We start from the raw sequence: 21,395 nt of genomic DNA, 5'->3' as shown, positions 1-21,395 counted from the left end.
ATGGACCTATTGAAATTCAATGAAGAATTCAATCTTGACATTTGTGTCCTTCTAATTATGTACCTACGTTTTATGTGGTGAGTAGGTGTGGCATGTTTTTGCGCATGTCTGACCTAGAATAATTTGAATTTAGCATTGCGCATGCTCTACTTTTTCGAACTATGAAAGTCGAAGTCGACTTCGAGAGTGAATGTACTTAATGTGTAGGTAGGTTTTTTTAATGCTATAGTAGGTATGCGATGATTCAACCTTGTTCCGCAGCAAAGCGCCTCATTTGGATAGTAGTAGATTGAAAAGTCGGAATATATCTCTACCACTACTTACTATCCCCTCTCTCATTGTACTCCAGTCCTCCATGCTCGGGCGGGTATAATACATTGCGCACTTACAACTAGCCTATACAAATATCTACAAAGGCCTATTGACACCCGATTAGTCCTGAGCCGCCGGTCCTTTAAACAATCATGGCGGCTGGCGGCCGCTGATGCCGACGTGTTGTGCCGCCCGTACTCTAGACGCATAATCTGCTACTAAATCTTAGAATGCTGCTTACCAAAAAAATAAACAGTTTCTAAAATAATACCATGCAAACATAGAGTACAGGTGCTACAGTTTTTACTAAGCCTCATTCACTCGGCTATATCTTAATTTCCTATTAATTTTACCTTCCTACAATATTATTCTTTTCAAGAGATTATTTCTGTCTAAGGGAGAAATAAAACGAATTTCTTTTTTGTATTTTTATTGCCATTTCAGTACACTACAAAGTAGTTGGCGGGGCGGAGGCGCGGCCGACCCCGCACCGCCCCAATGGCTCAACAGCCTGCTTCGCTTAGCGTTTGTACCCACACGAGGACATCACAATGTTAACCAATTAACCTAAGCTTGTCATAAGTAAACAATGTCATTTGTTCCCCCGATGCCAAGTCGACGAGTCCTGCCGTTATGTTCTCCGTTCAACACTTGCAGCAGAATAAATATGATAACTATTGAAAAGTTGATTGAAAATTAAGTGCCATAGGGGAGTATCGTGTGAGCGGCGAGGGCCCTGCCACTCGTCATCGGGGTACTGCGCACATACACTTCCATATCTTTAATCAAAATCTATAATAAACTAATGTCATAATATGCGTAACGTATAACTAGGCATTGGCAAGTGCGGCGGCGGCGGCGCGCGCGTGCCGCGTGTGCTGCGTGTGTCGCGTGTGTCGCGTGGACCGCGCGCGCCGCCGCCGGTCTGTATAATATAATATGACACTCTTATAGCGTGCCGAGTCAGCTAGCTTACATACGGCCCGCGGGCCCGGATACAATACCTCCGACTACGAAGTACCGGTAGGAGATGCGAATCACAACTCACCGTTCACATGTCTACGTACGCGGGACATAATGTAGCATCACGCCTGTGTCCTCCAAGAGGGTGGCGCTATACACCTACTGCTCGTCCGCGGGAGACACATGGTATACTAGAGTAAAAAACACGTATACCAAGTGGAACTCGCTGGTAACACGGCAGCACCGCGACGAGTATTTGGCCCTTCGTTTTCGTATAAAAGTAGTATAAAGCTAAATATTGAGAATAACCCTAACAATAATGTTTTTGGAATGAATTATAAAACCACGCAATGGAGTGGCGCACTACTCAGTCAGTCGCGCGCACTGCGCATGCGCCACTTTACATTAAGTACATAAGGATATGACTCGAAGTTCTTATTCTACGGCACTTCATTAAAAGAACTTGAGCAGATATTACATTAAGCACGAGTTACTAATACATCGTCAGTACATGGCAGTATCAAATATAGTTCATCAGGAATGTCATTCTCGCTAGCGGGGTGTTCCGTGCAAATGATCACAGCGTGTAGCGGCAGTCGGGGCTCAACTCGTAAATGCATCATATTAGCCTGCTCGAGCACCACCACACACACCACCGAGCACGGAACGCGCCCGCAGCGTCGTCAGTCGTTACCCACTACAATCCCCGTCAGTCAGCCCACCCCTATACGGGTACCGGCTATGCACACGTAATACAATAGAGCGTATGAGCGGCCGCAGCACCGCCTCGCCCGGTCCCGCACCTGTAGACGATACAATATAATTGTATTATTATTCATACAGTTCGACAGTATCGAAATGAACGATCAGTGTTCGGCATGCGAGGCACGTACGTGTGGCGCCGGCGCTAGAACAGCAGGTCGGTGTGCAGGCTGCGGGCCTCGCTCCACGAGCGCGCCGCGTCGGCGCCGCAGGGCCGCGCGTCGCCCTCGGCCTCGTCCGCGGCCGGCGCCGCGCCCTCTGCAACACACACGTCATACATGTCGGCCCGCAGCGCCGCCCGCCCCCTCCCCGAGCTATACTGACCGGCGGCGGCGGCGGCGGGCGCCTGCCTGGTGACGCCCAGCTGGAAGGCGTCGGCGCAGGTCTTGCTGGGCGTGTAGCGGCCCAGCGCCGCCGACGCTGCAACACACGCTAACGTTAGTGTCCCGCACGAACTCACCCGCCCGCGACCTGGATCGCTACTTCTAGCGACTACAATCTTCAACTATAAAAACTTTTGTTCAAAATTCACTATGCTTTCATACGATGAGTAGTATAAGTAATAATGATGTAAAGTAATAATAATGAGTAATAAGTTTACATATAAAAATCTAAAGCGACAACGAGCGATATAATAAAAATCGAGCGACAACGACCTAGCCAAACGTTTAAAATATGCATAGTATTTGCCGAAGGCGGTAGAGGGCGTCACACGAAGCACTCGCGCGGCTGCGGCGCGGGCCGCCGCGCCGCTCTGCGCCGCAGCCCTGCGCGTGCGCAACAAACTCTTCGTTGTAATATTTATAGTTAAGTCTTTTTTTATATTAAGCTAGAAGATAATGTATTTATTGTGTAATCCATTATTTATAATAAATATCTATTGGAAATAGATAATACAAGTTGCTGTGATCCGTTTTCTGACAACTATTTAACCTATCGGAGATAGATTACTGTCGTGCGTTTATTATAATTATGCGTGTTTTAGTATATAATAAGTGATGTATGGGAGCGTCCGTGGCCTCCGTGGTCTAGTGGTTAGAGCGTTAGGCTCATGTTCTGGAGGTCCGGGTTCGATTCCCGATGGGGACTTTGTCGAAATCACTTTGTGAGACTGTCCTTTGTTTGGTAAGGACTGATCACCTGATTGTCCGAAAAAGTAAGATGATTCCGTGCTTCGGAGGGCACGTTAAGCCGTTGGTCCCGGCTATTAGCCGTAAAAACACCTCCACCAACCCGCAGTGGAGCAGCGTGGTGGAGTATGCTCCATACACCCTCCGGTTGATTGAGGGGAGGCCTGTGCCCAGCAGTGGGACGTATATAGGTTGTTTATGTATGGGAGCGTGCAGTACCGATATGCGTGTTGGCGGCGAGGAGGGCCGCGGCCGGCGCGGGCTCCGCGGGCTCGCACAGCGACGTCTCCGACGGGTACTCGAACGTGCGCGTCAGCGAGTCGTCGAACTGCAGCTTCAGCTGGAACACACGACACTTGCTCATCATCATCACTTTAAATATCACATTCCTTTTACGAGTCAGGACAATGTACAGTACGAGGCCAACACTTGCTAAGTATCTTGTATGTGAGCGCCAGGGTGGTGAACGATGGTTGTGTACTCCGAGCGGTCCACAGTTGCTTATATAGATCTGCTGCGGCACGGCACCTATGCTTCTAAATATTGTGATGACCGCGAGTTGGCGTAGGCAGCTGTCATTATAACGAGTATAACTCGTGCGGCTTATCTATCTAATAAATTATCTCCGAGTAAACAACAATGTTGTGTGTATGTAGTAGAATATTAAGATTCAATATTACCTATAAGGGTTCTGTTTGAGCCGGCGGGGCGGCACAACACGTCCGCATCAGACCGACATGCCATCGGAGCGGCGGCTCAGCTAATATGTTGTGAATAGGCCTTTGTAGATCACAATGACTAGTAATAAGTGCACAATGCTTCATACCCGGGCCTGCCGGTCGCGGTCCCGCGTGGCGGGCATGGAGGAGCGCCCGTTGATGAGCACGTTGTCGTTGACGAAGCGCACGTCGCACGGCGAGGGCGGGCCCGCGTCCACACACTCGCCCTCGCTGTCCGAGCCCCCGCCACCCGCCTCCGGCCGCAGCACCACCACGCCCGGCTCGCCGGCCTGCAATACACAAACACTACATTTGTAATACAGTTACATTACACCACTATCACCCTTGCTTGGGGGACTATTGTGAGCGGAGAACCGTGTTCAAGGATACTCTAGGCACGCAGTAGGTATGTTCCTCGTTTACGATCAGAGTGACAAATAATACTTTTGTATGGAAAGCCATAAAATGGCACACATGATGAGATGGTACGGATGTAACACGAAAGTGACAATCCGTGTTGCAGTCCCATCAGTTATATGAGTTGAGTTAAAAATTTAAACAGTATAGGTAAAAATCTCATCTTCATCAACAGTGAAAATAAGATTTCTACATTGAGCTTGTCCAAGAGAGAGAAGTAGTTTATGTCTAAGCCATGTGAGGGAGAAACTTATCGATAAACATGGTAATGAATGTGCTTCTACAGTCGAGTATAGCGGCGAGTGCGCAGACCTGTCGCATGCCGCATACCGGCGGTGGCGGCGGCGGCGCGGGCGCATAAAAACTGCACGCCTTGTTCGCGGAAGGCATTTAATGAACCGGTTGCTAACGCGCTACACGGCGAATTCTATACCACGCTGAAGATTTGCCCACTGATGCAGGGATCACAGATTACCTACAAACATATTTTATGAACTTGGTCACCTGTATTGAAACTTCATGACCGCCTCGATTGTGTGATGGCTAAACACTTCGACCATTATTAAAACCGATTGGTGCGGATTCGATTCTCGAAACTTTTCTGACGCTCTCCTCTGACCCGCAGTGCAGCAGGTCACTCAAGACTTGTAAAATAATGTTTTTCATCATTGTGCGAAATAGTTCTAATTATGTAAAACAATTTAATCATTTTAACGTGTTTATTTGATTTGAGCGCATTGTTTCCGATCACGTTTTATTTTGATTATTAGCTCCGAGTTAGAGGAGAAATAACAAACGACATGTCGGCGGTAACTATGAACAAGCTGACAAGAGGGAAAAATATGTTGTTTGTAATTTATTTTATTAATTAAGTAGCACAGTGCGGCGACGATGAGTAAGCGTTCCTTAGTGGGAAGTATGTTGTTGTTATTACATGTTGACCACAACGCATCAGCAGGGGACCAGCTCGGTGGCGAGTGGAACACTGTGCGACCGATGTCGGGAGTTGCGGGTCTGGTACAAGTTTATATTCCTCACAAATTCAATCCAACGTAAATATTAGTTTCAATTTCAGAAAAAAGACTAACTCTGATTAACCGATCATCTTCTTGTACCGTAAATGGGAGACATCTGAATAGCAACAATGTATATCTGCATGTATGACACTTTTTACAAGTTGGAACAGATTTGTAATATCACACAGTATTCGTCATTCGGGTAAACAACACTATTGTCTACTTGCGAACCTTGCTGTATTCCTGTTCTATTTGTGTCACGTTGATATTGGATTTCCTTGAATTAATTTTGCCTTAACTTCATAAAACCAGCTAACCGTATATAATGTTAAAGTTCTGCCGAGGCGCAACACTGAATGTACATGTAATACGTATATTAATTTTATAAATTATGATACCTCCAAACTGATATTATATTGTTTAGACATACCATTTTTTTTCTTTAGCTGGGGGACCAATGGCGGAGCAGTGGTAGTGTGCTCTATAGTATGAAACTCGGATTGACCAGGATAGCTATGTGCCTAGTTCAATGTAGAGTAGACGATACTGTGAATTATATAATTTCAGTAGTAATAAACGCGGCTCCTGCGACGTGTCCGCGTGCGGTGGTATGCGCACGCGCAGCACGACGCCGCGTATCGCGCGGATTATCGTAATCGCGGATTATGCCCCATTAGTCGATTACACTCGTATCGATGTGCTTCTGTCAGCTGCAATTACTATCTCGAGGGCAGGTTTACTGTTCATACGGCAGGATATATTATGCTAATGTTAGCAATTTAGGTTGGTATCGCCAATTTAAATAAGCTATGCATGTTATTAGGATTTTCCAGAGAACAAAGTTAGTTAGGGATTTGGTACAACTTCAGTGAAACTTCAGTTGTAGTGCACACGGTGTACAGGATCGCAGTTATAGGTACCCATTATCAAGGCATTACCAGGATCAGGCAGGCGAGCGATATCAGGGAGAACACACGGCATATCCTGAAAGATAGGACAACAGTATTGTCCTTCTATCTAGATAAGTAGATACGCCCACAGTCTAAATTCTGGTCATTATAATTGAGACCAAAGTAAAGTTTTCGGTCGAAAGTGCTGAAAGAAAACAAGAAGGTGGTAGATGAAGTACAGATGTGTACATTGTTTGCATGAGGGTACTTGCTACATCTGAATGAGGAAGCTGTGTTGTGCGTTGTAGCGGTGCGCGCGGGCGCACGTGCGCTGATAACACGCGGCGACTCCACGTACTGCAGCTATACATAGGTATTAGGTACCTATATCGCAAGTAAAAATAAATAGATTGGGGATACAAAGTTGTAACCCTCTCTCGCGCAGTGTTAGAGACAGGTGTTTATATCATAGATGGGAAATTGTAGCGCGTTGCGCAGCCGTCTAACGTATGGCCTTTGCACTTTCGTTCCGGATCTGTATTATCGCGCCGTATGAGTGCCGCCGCACCATAAAGTGAAGAGAGTCGCTCACAACATTATATTATCGATTTTTTGTAGACAATATCTGCTTTAACGAGTGCACCCAAATATTTATAACAACTTGTCAACGGCACGGGACGTAGTGCGACAAGATCGTCAAGATTTCGCAAACAAAAAAAAAAAAACAATCAGTAAGTGAGGAAGTGAACGACGTGTGATGTGATCACATCGGTGCATTGTAAGATGGCCAGTGCGCGTGAGCAGCGCGCACCACGTGCCGGCGCGAGCGCACAGCGGCTGACGAATGCCGTGACCGACAATATGGACACCGGATAATCAACTACCCACGACTGAACGTATCCATACAGCAATGGAGATATTTTAAGATGTAGTTTTCAGGACCTGTATTAAAAAAAGTTGTAAATGTGCACGAACCTAGAATTAGCGATACTTGAGCTGCGATATCGTGCCTCATTCCTTGCTTATCTCGGCCGCGCCGAGCTATAATTCATCTCATGGAAATTAACATTCACAGTCGTCCATACGTCACGTACGTGCTCGGCGGAACAAAGCCGTCGGCGGCGGCGTGTCGCGTTGATGGATTAACTAATTGTAGCTAGAATTAGATTTTCCAGGGAACACATTTGACGTTGATCATGACGTTGTGCCTTACGTTGTAGTAAATATGAGCATCGATTAGAAACGTCAGGTGGTGACGGCGGGGGCGGGGCGGGGGGCTGCAGACCGCGACACCTGACACCCTCGCGGTCGGCACAGCCCACACTGCATCACCCTATACTACCTTCACTACGTAACGAAGTCCATCCACGAGCCAGGCACATGTTCACCGGTGTGTGGTGACGATACGAGCTTATATCACTGGACACGCACGCCATCTCATAGCCTGTAAGACGGTGCCAATACTGTGGTAGTATAAACTGCCTTCGTATGCTGGGCATTGACATGCCCAAGCATGACGCGGATACAACAGGTTCAAAGTGCGGTTCAAACTCGAGGTAGGTACAGCTAATTTTAATCTTATACATAACATCTTTTGTTTTGTATACTTTGGGCGCATGTTGAACGAACGAACGCTTCAATTCATAATAATTAACTAAACTCGTAATATCAATTTTAACACCGCGAAGCCGCTACTGGTTGCAAATTACTCTAAACCTCAAAATAGCATGTTCAGCATTCATCAGTGATTGCCAGTCCATGAAGACCATTCTATAACCAATATATTTTCTACAATTCACGTTGTCCGGCTCCACGTATTCAACATGCATTCGATAAGCAATGAATTAAAACAACCGTCCCACAGCGCGCACGCGCCGCGCCGTCACGTAAGCGACCTCATCTCTGCCACATTACCATTTGGGAGATATTCGGAGCATGTCGTAAACATATTATGTGAAGAGGCAGCAAAACAACCGGAAGAGAGGTCGTAACGTGGAGAAAAGTAATAGCAGGCGTTGTGTTCCGTACAACTTGCCATGGGAAAACACGTGGAGGTGGCGCCGGCAGGCGGCGTGGCAGCGCGCGTCGCGACCCTCGCCGCTGCTCTGTTTACACTCAACTTGTCTCTATGGTGTCAGCTCAAAAGTTGCCATAATATTAACATTCTTTTACGTTTTCTAATAGAACGTGAGAGTCGTCGAGTTAGTTTATAAACTTGGTGCTGTGTTGGAGTCTTTTGCACTTATACACGCCTACCACACCATTGTCTAGTGTTCAAACTAGTTTACGTGTGCGGGTGGACAGTGACAGTTACTCCACTACGCTGCGAGGTCGGTAGGGTCCGAGATGTTTGGAAATAAATTAAAGCTTGCGTTCGCGATGCGGGTGCCGGCTGTCCAGCGCCAGCGCAACCCGCAACGCTCGAGTCAATCACAATGACGGGCGGGGCAACGTCAACATCTTGTTTAACATTCTGTTTCCGTTTGTTTGCTCATTGTTTACATTTTGATATGAGGAAGTTATACTGTGTCGGGTGACGTGTCTCGCCGGCGCCCGACAACTGTTATTGGTGCACTTGATAAACATTGTTACACTTTTCTGGAAGGAAAACAGTACAAATTATCATAACATACGAGTAACAACGCAGCCCATAAAGGGAAAGTGTGACACAAAAGCACAGCACTACACTGATGCTTCATTAGCTTTGACACCAAGCCATTATCCTAATTACAATATCTGGTCTCTAATCCATTATTAAGAGCAATACGCATACATTGTCTGTGAATAAGTATAGAAGAACTTGTAAAGATTCATGGCTGCTCACTTATCGTGACGTTTAAATTAAAACGGTGTCATTCATTACTGTCGAGTTACAATATTAACTCTCATGACATAAGAGTACTAAACGATAGTACTTGATGATAGTGCCTCATGGTTCGCTAGAGCGGATCACACGTGATTATTTCAACCAGTGGGGGTGCTCTAAATGAAATCAATCCGCAAGTCACCGTGTACGCAGCGGCAGCGACACTCGTCATTCATTGCGCACCGTTGTGTTGGAATGTTTCGCATTCTTGGGTTAGTCAGCACCACTGCTTAGCGTATTGTGGTAAAAATTATACAAACAAAGCGTACGGGTGCCGCGCAGCTACCGACCCACTTGCCAAGGAGACAAGTTTGTATGGTTTAGGTGATGCACGAGAAGAAACAAGTGCAGTGGCAATTTAGCGGAGTACTGGCTCCGTGCGAGCGTGTGTGCGGCGGGGGCGGCGGCGGGCGCGGGGGCGGGGTGGCAATCAGAGCGGAACCGTGATCCCAGCCAGCCATTGTGTCGCTTCCGTCCGCTCGCCGCAGCCGCAGCGCTGCCGCCGCTGCACAACCTTACGTCAACAGCTGCCCCGAGCACAGCTGGCGCGCCACTTGCCCTCTACCTTGCGACCGAGCGGCGGCCGTGCTGCCGTGACCTGCAGCATCTCCATAAGCGAGCCGTGTCGGCCGCGTCACGTCGCCGCCGCCCGTAACAGTTACAAACTGTAACGGGAGTTCAGCCGCCGAGCTGTAACTTATTATGAACAGACTTGTCGCCTTTGTACGCTACAGTTATGATTATGACGAGTAATCGGTATTAAAGATTAATTTATCTATCGATTTATTATTTGGAATAAGTCTTGTCATGCGTTGGGTATTATTCATCGAATTCCGTTAAGCTAATCTGTTTTCCTTCTTGGCCGCTGTCCGCCGAATGTTTTCAGCGCGTCGATATCGGCGATATCGTATCAGCTGATTACGTTATCGTAATGTAGCTCACTGCCGCGATACTCCGCAAGGACGCGACTTATTGCTTGTACATTGCCATCATCTGCATATTACTTTACGATTTCGTGACTTTAACTTGATACTTTGTACCTACGAGTGTAACACATGTGAACACAGTAAAAATGCAGAATATACTAAATGACGAACGTACCCTACTATAAAACGAAGCCCGTGTTAGCAGATGTTTTGACAATGATTTATGTACAGAGATACCGATTAATTTAGTTAGCGAAGTCGTAATCGTAATTAATAATATAACATGGAATTGATAAGGTTACGGATTGTAACATTTGGTGTGGTCACGTCACCGTGGCTCCGACCACTAGGTGTAACAAATAAATATGACGGAAACCGGTTGCTTCGTGATCATTATAATATCTATAAGACACCCAATATTATCTGTTACATTCATCGTGACATTTGCAGCAGTCTGCAGTATTTATTAGAAAACGCATCATTTTGCATTACACAACATCCGCTATGGACAAACTGTTGGAACTAACAATTGTATAATATTAAGACCTTGTTTTTATAAAATAGTTTTTATAATAAAATTATAAATAAGTTATTAACGGAATAAGCTCTAATAAGTATCCAACGTTATAACTTATTGACCTGGTTCCGTCTACACACGTAAGTAGCCCCTTAGCAGTAGATATGCAGTGAGTTGTGTTAATTAGGTATGTTAATGCTTGTGCTAGTTTGGTCAATCACAACAATATTGCGGCGGAAGGAACGCTGCAACACGGCGCCGGCGTTGTTGCAACCGCCGCCGCCACGCTCGTGCTAATATCATATCAAGCACCTGCTGATATTAGATTATCATTATACGACGGCGATTGTCTCATTCGTTGTTTTCCAAAATTCAGTATAAGCAATACGGGGTAACAACAAGGTGTCACTGTCGCAAGGTGGTAGTGTGTGTCACAGGTACCTACAGAATCAGAATCATTTATTCCACGTAACTATCATAGATAAACTTGTTGAAGGCAATTTAACATATTTGAATCTACATCATTTCGCAAGGTGTTATGTCTGAGGAGAAGAAAAGACAAGAAACTGTAACAGCAACAAATCTTTTAAATCAATGTAGAATAATACATTACAAGTTATTCAATAACTAAAGGAACACATCTTATACCAGGCATTATCATTTAGGTAATTATTCATCTTATAATAGGTAACCTTTCTACATAATAGTAAGCATGAGCTTTAAATGTATTTTCTGACAAATTCAAAATACTGTCTGGTATTTTATTGTAAAAACGTATACATAACCCCAAAAAAAGATGAATTTAATTTACTTAGTCTTGAATTTTGGATAGCTGCTTAAAAATGTTTACCTAATGATGCTGAGCCACAATTTAGATACCTACACGCAGCAGGCATAAGATTGAGAAACCCTGTTAATTTAATATTGGTGGGGTAATAGTTTTAGTGTAATTCGGTGTGTGAAGGTGGTCAACATGTCATAACGCTGACGAGATTCCCGCGACTTGGCGGGCTTCAGCCGCGGCGGGTCAGCCGGCGCGACCCCGGCGCCGCACGGATTATCCACGTCAGGCTCGTTATCCACATGTCACATTATTGGATTCGAGCTCCGACCACAAATCCCTTCATCTTGATTTATTGGCGACCATTTGTTCCCTTTTATCGTATCGATGGTGTCGACTTTCTAAGTTTTCTTTTTTTGACTTTCTCTATCGACTGTGCTATCACATGTTAATGAAGACACGTTACGTGGCGCGGGCGCGGGCCCGCCGCCGTGATGTACACTGTCGTTATGTAAAGCTCTCTCCACGCTGGGAACAGCTTTTTTGGCAACAGCTATTGTTGCGGCGCCGCGCACGCGCGTTCTTGTCTCCTCTAGAAAGCGTCGATGTCATTAGCGTAATTACTAATTACTATCCCGTAGTTTCCGCCGCCCTCCTTAGCAGGCTTACGGCGTCACGAGATGTGCCGACTTTAATATACACAGGAAACTAAATAGGTACATTCGTAAGGAAATGGTATATCGATTGGTAATTGCATTTTGGTGTTTGGTCTTGTCCGCATCGGGCGACAAGCATTACATTATATACTAATCTGGTGTTCTATTACAAAATGCTTAAAGTGTAGATAAGTTAACTATGCTATGATTACGCTAACCGTTCCGATACGGTCGGCATTTGGTCGTTGTGAAACTTAAAAAAAAAAAACGCAATGTAGGCTAGTTTATTATCTCGGCAGCCGACGACTGTACGATTAGTACTTAGTAAATGTATTTACGCATACCGAAGATATAAGAGTCGGAATTAGGACGGAAGAAGAAAAAGTGTACTGGATTTTAAACTGGTTCGATCACGCGAGTGGCGGTCGTCGGCGGAGCTTCGTATTGACAAAACGTAGCGCAGTGCGTGAGGAGATCGTAACTGTAGTGGAGTGTGTGCGCATGTTGGTGGCGAGGAGGCGGCGGGATGTGGGTCAGTGAGGCGCGGGTGATTAGCGCCCCGGTGTGCCGCGGCGGCCCCGGCGACGGGGCGCTAATCACCGCCGGTAACGGGACCCGCAAGACACCTGTACCCGCCGCACAACAACAGATCTGTTGTCACGACACATTCGGTTACCACAAACGATCCCTTTACTGGCGGTCATAAGAGTGCGGTAACAATATGGGAAATGCAGCGATACTGATACGGCAGGTATACTTAGTCCGAGATCGGAGCCGAGCAGAGGGCGGAGCGCGGTAATGAGAGCGACATGAGGCCGCTCGGCACAATGCCGCCGATTACCACCGCAGCGCTTACAATACAAACAAAATGGCTAGTTATTTAGTTTAAATCATTACACTTCCTCCTTCCTCGCACCAATTATAAATCGTTATTCGAGGAAACTCCGAATTGCCGCCGCCTTGACACTAGAATGAATATAATTACCGCTCGAAATAACGCGTTGATTGCTTTCCGCGATACAATGTTACACGTAGATATCAGATAATAAGCCAATTAAATATGTAAAAAACCCCGTGATTCGAGTGTTGTTTAACGGCTACCGGACGCAGGGATAGTAGTTTTTAGCTGCTAATCCTGATATCGATAGTCAAATTCAGGTAAGAAAATAAGGATAAGAAAATTTTGTGAAGTATCGGTGAAAATGGTATCGAGATTATACGAGACTCAAGTAATCTTGTGCGGCCAGTGGAGGCCATACAGGCTAGAGCCGGCGGGCAAGCGTACAAAACAAGCAACAAGCGGCGCGCGCACCTGCCGCGCTTTGTTCTCCGGCCCGGGACAGGTTTATAATTGACACTAACTACTGGCAGGCTGCATCCGCCGGGACACGGAATGAGAACGCGATCATCTGCAGCAGGATGCGAGCCAGGATCGGCGTCACCGCTGACGAGCGCTCGCTATCTGTCCACCAGGCGCCGACCCACGCGTGCTCGCTCAACAAAAGCCATTGAACGCTGGTGTAAAACGTTCCGTTCTCGCTATCAAGGGAACTAATTGTGTAGATCGGCATAAAAAATGAAAGCGCAGTGATCATGTCGCCGATCACCCGCGACCGAGCGCGGCGGGACGCCTGCGTCCGCGCATTCCGCGCTCACAGACATACCAGGCTGCTGTCTAAGGTATTGTTAAATATATCTGCCTTGTATGTATTATTCACTTTTAATGAGCATGACTGTTTAATTTTGCCACGACTTTATTCTAAATCGAGCTCTTGAGAAACGAAACCCGTTATTTTTGTGCCACGCAGAACGCATTGTACTGAATTACAGATTTGAAACACATTTTAGCACTCTCATGTACTTAATCAATATTGTGTAGGTATTATATGACATTGGCTGCTCAGAATAATTTAAGTAGGGACAATAACAGAAATACTAATCCCAACAAAAACATTTTCATTTAAAATGTGCTAAGACGAGATTATATCGATCGCAATGTCAAAAAGTTATTTGATCTCATGTAGAGCCAAGCTTATAACTCTACACGAAAAGGTAGGTAGTGCCCTGCCTTTGCGCTTCACTCTGCTCGTCTTGGCGGGGCACTGCTGTGCCCCCAAATACGGCATTAGATATTAATAATATTTGCATTTTTCCAGCAGTGGGACACTTTGGGCTAGACAAGTGTTCAAGTAGGTAAACGTAAGATGAGCTGGTAGTGTATGGTACAATGCAATGATGTACGACGCCGCGTGCGCGGCGGCGGTGATTAACATTCCCGGCGCGCTCGCAGGGCACTTTCTTCGATCGTCGATCTGCCGAAATCGAGAGTGCCATTCGACGCGCGCCGGTTTCACCGCCGCCGTCGTACGACACTACCACACTAACGCTTTCACCGTTTGTGCCAACTATTCTTATATTTGCATATCACGAGTTACGTAATCTATAATAAATTTCACGCATCTCTCGCAGGTGATGGTGGAGAGCCGATGGATCGATTGCCGTCGGACCGTGTAATAGGGCGCGTGGTTAGCGGCGTGCGCCGTCAGGTGGGAAATTATTTATTTCGTTCGCGATCCGCATTCACCGAGTCGGCGACGATTGCGGAGACGATGGGACTGCTAATGATCCGCGTTGCGCAACCTGTTATTCAATGTTTCTCGGAGAATCGAGGGTGAATTTGCATCGCCAGTGTTCAACACTCGTCTCGCGGCCGCCTCAACATGTAACGCCCGAGCCCACGTGACCGCGACCGCAATCGTCATAACTTCTAATTTATTAAACTATGTCTACAATATATTCGACTCTTCCAATACTTAGGTATTATGCACAATAAAAATCTTTATCTTTTATACCACGTAACTCACTGACAATGCGGAAAAAATCGCCAAGAATAGGGAAACGTATGAAGTTCCCGATAGCAGAATACGGTGACGGGACAATAGTTAGAGAAAGCTCACTCACCTTGATGCGGTCCCGGCGGCTGGCGCGCAGGATGAGCCCGTCGTTCTCGATGTAGTCGGGCACCTCCTTGCGGTGCGAGAAGTTGAACACCACGGACGTGCTGGCCGCGGGCCGCGCGCGCCTGGCCGCCGCCCCGCGGGCCTCCTCCGCTGGCGTCTTCTTCAGCGTCACTCCATTCCACACTTTTTCCACTTCGGCGCCGCCCACACGCGACACTGTCTCTTTCGCTTTTATATCACTGATTCGCGGCGGATCCCCGTGGCCGTTGACCAGACTTTTAGGTTTCGTTTCGAGTTTCGATTCGGACTTCGATTCTACTTTAGATTCCGGTTTCGCGATCGCCGGGACGGGCGAGTTCTCTCGGGCGGGGGGCGGAGGCGACCGCAGCGCCGGCGGCGGTTCGTCGGGCGGCGAGCGCGGAATCGGCTCCACCAGCGCCGACGGCGGCTCCTGTCGCCTGTCGACACGAGGCGAGGACGGTTCCGGCGAAGCGCGTGGCGGTGTCGCGGGGCGTGGCGCATCCTCCGCCACCCTCGACCCTGGCTTATCGACGATCTCCTCGAGGGCCGGGACAGGGGCGGACAGAGCGCGCTCCAGCGGCGGCGCCGGCATCGGGCGGATGATGCCCACGCGGCGCGCGCGGCCCAGCAGCACCGGGTTGGTGGCCGCGAGCGGCGGCAGGTGCGAGCCTGGCCGTGGGGACTCGAACGCGTAGCGGGTCGTCGAACCGGCTCGGGCGATGCCCTCGAGCGCGGCGCGGGACACGACGCGCGGCGACGACGCTGCGCCGGCCTCGGGCTCGTCCGGCGTCGCGGGCGGGCTGGCCGGGCCCACCGGGCTCGGCGTGCGCACGCGCGGCTCCGGCGTGGGCGTGGCGCCGCGCTCCAGCCCGCGCAGCGCCGCCGACACGCGCGCCGCCGGCGCCGCCCGCCGCACCGGCGCCGGCTCGAACTTGCGCAGCGTCGAGCGGACGAGGTCCGGCGGCGGACGTTCCGTGTCACGCAGCAGCGGCGTCGGGCGACGCGGGGGCCGCGCGGCCGGCCGCGGCGCTGGCGGGAGTTGTGGGGGCGCTGGCGGAAGTTGCGGAGGCTGAGGGGGCTGCTGCGGGGGCTGCGGCGGGGGCTGCGGCGGTGGCGACGGCGGGAGCTCATCGCGCGATTCTAGCCGGCTGAGTGCGTCGACAGAGCGCGCCCGTTTGGCAAACTCGCGGCGCGGCTGCGCGGCGTGCGCGGGCGCGGCTAATGAAGCGGGGCGCGGCGCCCGGGCCGCAGCCCGGGGCGCGGGCGGCGGCCGCTCGTCCAGCAGATGCTCGAGGGAGGTGGCGCGGCGCAGCACGGAGGGCCGGCGCCGCGGCGCGTCCCGCAGCGCGAGGCTGAGGTAGCGCGACTTGAGCCGCTTGACGATGCCGGGCCCGTAGCGCAGCTCCTCGTCGTCGTCGGGCGGCGCCGGCGGCGCGGCGGGCGGCGCGGGCGGCGCGGGCCGCGAGCGCGCGGCTCGCCGCTGCAGCAGCTCGCGCTTCCACTGCGGCAGCGCGCCCCCGGACATGCCTGCACACAACTGTCAATGTTACCCTTTCCTATGATATGAGTACGGGCGTCCGGGCCCACCGCTGACGACCGCAGCTGGCCTGTTGACCTGTCCTCGGCGAAAGTGTGACAAAATTGATCATTCACTTAACACTTCAAGACGTTACTTGGGGGAGTGTTGAGGGCTCTCATCCGGTACAACATAAGACAATAGGCCTGAGGGTGCTCAGCTGGACATGAACCTCAGCTCAGGGCGTTTGTCTGAGGGTAGCAACACGGTACACGGCAAGAATGAGATTTTATATGGAGCACAACCTAGGGTGAGCTCATATCACCTGTGTCTGCCACCTGACCCATTTGAATGACAATTGGCAAATAGGTCATAACCATGACCCAAAGATGGACATGGATTGATGGACAGGGTACTTTCCAGAGAAGGATTTAGTGTGCTTAGTGCCATAAAGTCGAACTCCAAATAAGTTGCGGCCGGAAAGCTGATTGAACAATAAACAAGCAAGCAAGATACACAACTAAAACTAAATAAGTATGCACAAACTATTCTTAGAATGTAGCTGTAGATGTTTGACTCAAAATAAAGTCTGGTGTTAAATATGTTTCTCGTGATATGAAATGACCTTTTGTAACACATTTCTACCGACTTCAAAAAAGGAGGAGGTTCTCAATTCAACCGTATATTTTTTTTTGTTTAAAAGATTAGGTAGGTATATTGAATTTCTAGTCATTTCTTCTCAGACTTTGCAATGTAGAATAAATTCGATTAGTAGAATTGATCTTTGACAAGTTTATCCTTGACTGGAAATAATAAATATTTTCATCAATTCATTGGTGGAATTTATTTCTCTTTTATAAACATTATTTTATTAGGACCATTAACAAGTTTTTGAATGAGATTATTTTGCCATATTGAATGCACTCACAACTAAACTTTATGTCACGGTTGGTACAATATTATGAAGGATAGAAAGGTGGGAAACAAAATACAGTCAATAATGCTGCAAGTGTACTTCAGAACTACTGCACTATGCTTTAATGCATGCTTCAATCATTGTCAATAATTATAGTAGATACCTATACTTATTTTACATTTTATAGTTATGTTAGTTTCTTATCTGTATTTTATGTAACTTAATAATCAAGGTTATTATAATGTAGGTACTTTATAAGACCATAATCTAATCAATAATGTTACTACCAAATAATCTAATTCAATGCCTATTATAATTATAAATAAGTATAAGGCAATAGACTCACCAAAGTCCTGTGAGGACTCGAGTATGGTCTCCACCATCATGGTGCAGCGCTGCACAGCTCCTGCCACACACAGCAACATAACAACAAGCACTACATACTCCTAGAGACCGGGCACCAGGGCACCCAGGTCCAGAGCAGACACCTACTACTTAGTGCACACACAAGGGCTCACTTCAATAACTTTAATAACAAATAAACAAAAAAGTGGAAAATAAGATAAGGTAATACTGTCTTTATCATTAAAATTGCAATTATTTAATAACACTATTAATGGAATATTTTGTAACCATTGAGTCAATATATTGCAGATAAGACACTTGGATAAAACTTTTGAAGAGATTGTACTTGTATCCAGGAATAAGTTCTACAAAAACCAAATCTAACTACAAATCACTACAGGCATATAACTGAGAGTGAGAACCACTCGAATGTAGTACTTTAGGGCAGTTCTAATAAGAACGGCCGGGAGGCCTGGAGGAGGGCGCCGACCCCGCGGGAGCCGCGGCCGGCGCATTCCGTTCCTCTCGTCTCACACACGGCCAGACACTTCACTTGCCTGCTTCTGCTAACAATCCATCGATCTCCCGACGACACCGGCGTGTGGGAATGCTCGTTGTCCTCGTCACCGGAGAGCCATTCGATATGAGAAACCGAAAGTAACACCACTCCGGAAAAGTGAAAAATGCGTCAGAATGCAAGCGACGTGCATTCACCGTTTTCGGCCTGGATCACACACGAAGCGCGGCAGACCGCATTTATTGATTGCTTATGATACACTAATTAACCACATATCAATCCACAAAACGACGCAAGTTATAAATAATAATGTTTTAAATTAAATAGATGTTTATTTTCAGAAAAAAATAATGTAATTTAATATAAAAAAGACACGTCGATCACACCCGATTGTAAATTTTTGACTAACGTTCGCGAATGAATGAATGAAGGGAAAACCTGGCGGCTGACTGCTTTGGCCAATGGCCAATTTGGCCTTTGGCTGACTGAACCTCAGAACAATAACTAAAGCATAGAAGGAAGGCTAAAATAGCAACAGAACTCTATAATTCTGCTCTACTTTATCTTACGGAACCGGCGTAATGTTAGACAAAGACGCATATACAAAAATTGTTTCGTAATTTCGTAGGTTGTCACAAGTTTTTCATTGCCTAGTGTTGGGTTTCACTTTACTAATATGTCGATAAAATTAAATTTACTTACAATTAATGTCGATAATTTTTTTTTTACAAGATTTCTTTTTGTAGGATGCAATTATCTTCTTCTTGATGAAAGGAGACTCTGTCTCTGATAGGTAAGTATCTAACCATTTTTGGATTATATTGTCTGGTTTATATTAGTTTGGAGCTGCAGCTCACATTCAGGAAGGAAAGAAAATAGCCAACTGTTATCGTTTCATCGGTAAGTATTTTGTAATATTCGAATTTATTTATGATGTCATCCGCCGTGCACTGGTGTCGATCGACGTGCCGTGCAAATTGGAACCGCCGGGTCTAAGCCGCACAGACGGTAAGAGGCCCGATGGGCTCACGCCATAGACATAGAAAAGAGTATGGACTGGAAATACCTACAGAAAAAACGTGCCACTCTGTAAACATAAAATGGCGGTCTTTACTAGGGCTACAAGCTGTTTCAATACTAGGATTACCATACTCGTACCTACTAGATATAGCATTATACTTAAAAAAAATACGGCATACAAGTATTCATAAGAGAACAGAAAGGGAAAGTAAAAGGTAGGTAGGTGGTGTACTGTATCTTTCGTGTAAAACTTGTAAGTATTGTATGTTGTGTGCAATAAAGTATATTTGTATTTGTAAAGGAAGGTTTAGTCAAGATTTATCTAAGTCGCTTACACAAATCTATAACATTCATTACATTCTTTATTGGGCGCAGTTCGTATCAACCTGGAGTGTTGGAGTAGGAGTAAATAAGAACAGGAGGTAAAATGAAATATAAATTAGATCGTAAATCTGTTCATTAGCAAGTATTTATTATACACGTTATTAATTATGTACATTATATTTACAATAAATACAAATTTATTAATTTCTAAAGTGTCAATTTGTTTAGAAACTGTCTTTGTGACACCCTGTCACATTGATTTTTTTTTTCATTAAGTCGTTTGATCTTGAGGCGTGACTTGTTCAGCTTTTCTTTTAAATTTTTCATCTCGTCTTCTTGAACTGACTGAAATAAAGTTTAATAATAATGTTAAAATAGTGTATGTACAAAATAATCTATAAAAATAAAAGTAAAATATATCTGATTTAAGTGCTTTGTGCAGCTGGTTGAATTATACACTCTATATATGTATATCATGATAAAAATATAAAAAGAAAATTATTTGATATACCTTTTCATGTAAATCCAGTCGACACTTTTGGATTTAATATCTGAAATCAAAGATAATAATCATTTACTTATATAAAACGTGTACAACTCATAATTGTTTAGACATAAAACAACTACAGACTTAGTATATACTAAGTTTATTAAGTACATAATAATATGTAGTTGAATGATATATACAAATATCTTATCTATCTAGCCAGCAGTGAGATGATGCAGGCTAGGCTGAAATTTAAATATAAATTTAAACACCATTTCATCTGTCTGATCTATAATGTTCAATGTAGGAATAGCATCGTCTCGAAGACGCCTCCACTTTGAATTAGGAACACACATAAATGAATCCGCAGTAAAATGTTTCGAGCAAATACGGCTGTACTTATTTGGAATCCAATTTCGTCTATTAATGCGAATTATCCATTCTTTCTCTTTGTTATCGTCTACAGGAAATCTAAAAATTAAAAGTATCGATAATTTTAGTACATCACTATGGACAATCAACATAACCTCAAATCAATTCCGTATTCATCGATGAAACGTATAATATAATGGATATCTCAAATATTTTATGCTACAAATCTATTCAACAAAACATATTACTTTCCTAAAATTGTTCAGCAGTTCACATTTCACTAGAAAATTACAAAAAACTTACCGATGAAACGACAGAAGTTGTTGGCTATTTTCTTTTCTTCTTGAATGTGAGCTGCAGCCCCATACCACACAAGACATAATGTCACAGAGTCGAGACACTCAATTATTTGATATAAATAAAAGTTTCTTTCCATTTATTTGGAAAAATATTGTTAAATTATCACTTAAAACAATCTGAACACAAGACACTCGTAAACAAAGTTCACGCGACCGTGTCAAATAGTTCGGTAAATATAAGTAAAATCTTCTTATGTATGTTACTATGTATTTGGCCGAATTAAAATGAGTCCAATAGGTCCAAATGACATTTCATGTTGTGACAACCTCGGAAAAAATGAAGCAAAGAGCGAATCATTTGTCCTTTTCTCACTCATAGTTTGTGTCGTAAGCTAGAAGAGAGCCGGTTTATAGTTTCTGAATTCTTATTTTAGCCTTCCTTCTATGCTTTAGTTATTGTTCTGAGGACTGAACTCACTCTCAGACTGGCTCACGAAAGAATGAATGGATAGAACGAGTGGAAAGAACTGCGGAAATAAAAAAAATAATTCATAGTAAGAGCCTGTTGAGCGACATCTAGTGATTATTTGTTGAGATTACCTCTGTATGCACCGTGATGCTCGGCGGCGCGCGGTGAGTGGCACTTGAACTGATTGACTTGAT

The 21,395-nt window shown here is 45.9% G+C and overlaps 1 protein-coding gene and 2 long non-coding RNA genes across 4 annotated transcripts; 1 reads left to right on the top strand and 2 right to left on the bottom strand.

Moving 5' to 3' along the window:
- Window positions 1-76: 76 nt before the first annotated feature.
- Window positions 77-2,941, top strand: LOC126381977 (uncharacterized). The gene is made up of 2 exons (XR_007569003.1): window positions 77-207; window positions 2,119-2,941. It is a non-coding gene; the product is annotated as an uncharacterized LOC126381977 (long non-coding RNA).
- LOC126381974 (serine/arginine repetitive matrix protein 1-like) lies at window positions 2,183-18,704 on the bottom strand. Of its 2 annotated transcripts, XM_050031623.1 has the most exons (7): window positions 18,271-18,703; window positions 17,715-17,774; window positions 14,917-16,463; window positions 3,994-4,176; window positions 3,387-3,507; window positions 2,362-2,457; window positions 2,183-2,295 (listed from the first exon to the last, which is right to left on the bottom strand). In XM_050031623.1, the coding sequence occupies exons 2-7, from the start codon at window positions 17,752-17,754 to the stop codon at window positions 2,183-2,185; spliced, it is 2,100 nt and encodes a 699-aa protein (XP_049887580.1). In that variant the 5' UTR covers window positions 17,755-17,774; window positions 18,271-18,703. The 2 variants fall into 2 exon arrangements, with proteins under 2 accessions (XP_049887580.1, XP_049887579.1); XM_050031622.1 differs by having other exon boundaries at window positions 2,183-2,457; window positions 18,271-18,704.
- A 19-nt stretch (window positions 18,705-18,723) lies between these two features.
- On the bottom strand, window positions 18,724-21,193 carry LOC126381976 (uncharacterized). Its single transcript, XR_007569002.1, has 3 exons — window positions 20,737-21,193; window positions 20,086-20,125; window positions 18,724-19,919 (listed from the first exon to the last, which is right to left on the bottom strand). It is a non-coding gene; the product is annotated as an uncharacterized LOC126381976 (long non-coding RNA).
- Window positions 21,194-21,395: the final 202 nt, after the last annotated feature.

This window comes from Pectinophora gossypiella, chromosome 3 (genome assembly GCF_024362695.1).
Source record: "Pectinophora gossypiella chromosome 3, ilPecGoss1.1, whole genome shotgun sequence".
NCBI classification, from domain to species: Eukaryota; Metazoa; Arthropoda; class Insecta; order Lepidoptera; family Gelechiidae; genus Pectinophora; species Pectinophora gossypiella.
Note: the sequence above shows the minus strand (reverse complement) of the source record. Positions and strands in the feature narration are given on the sequence as shown.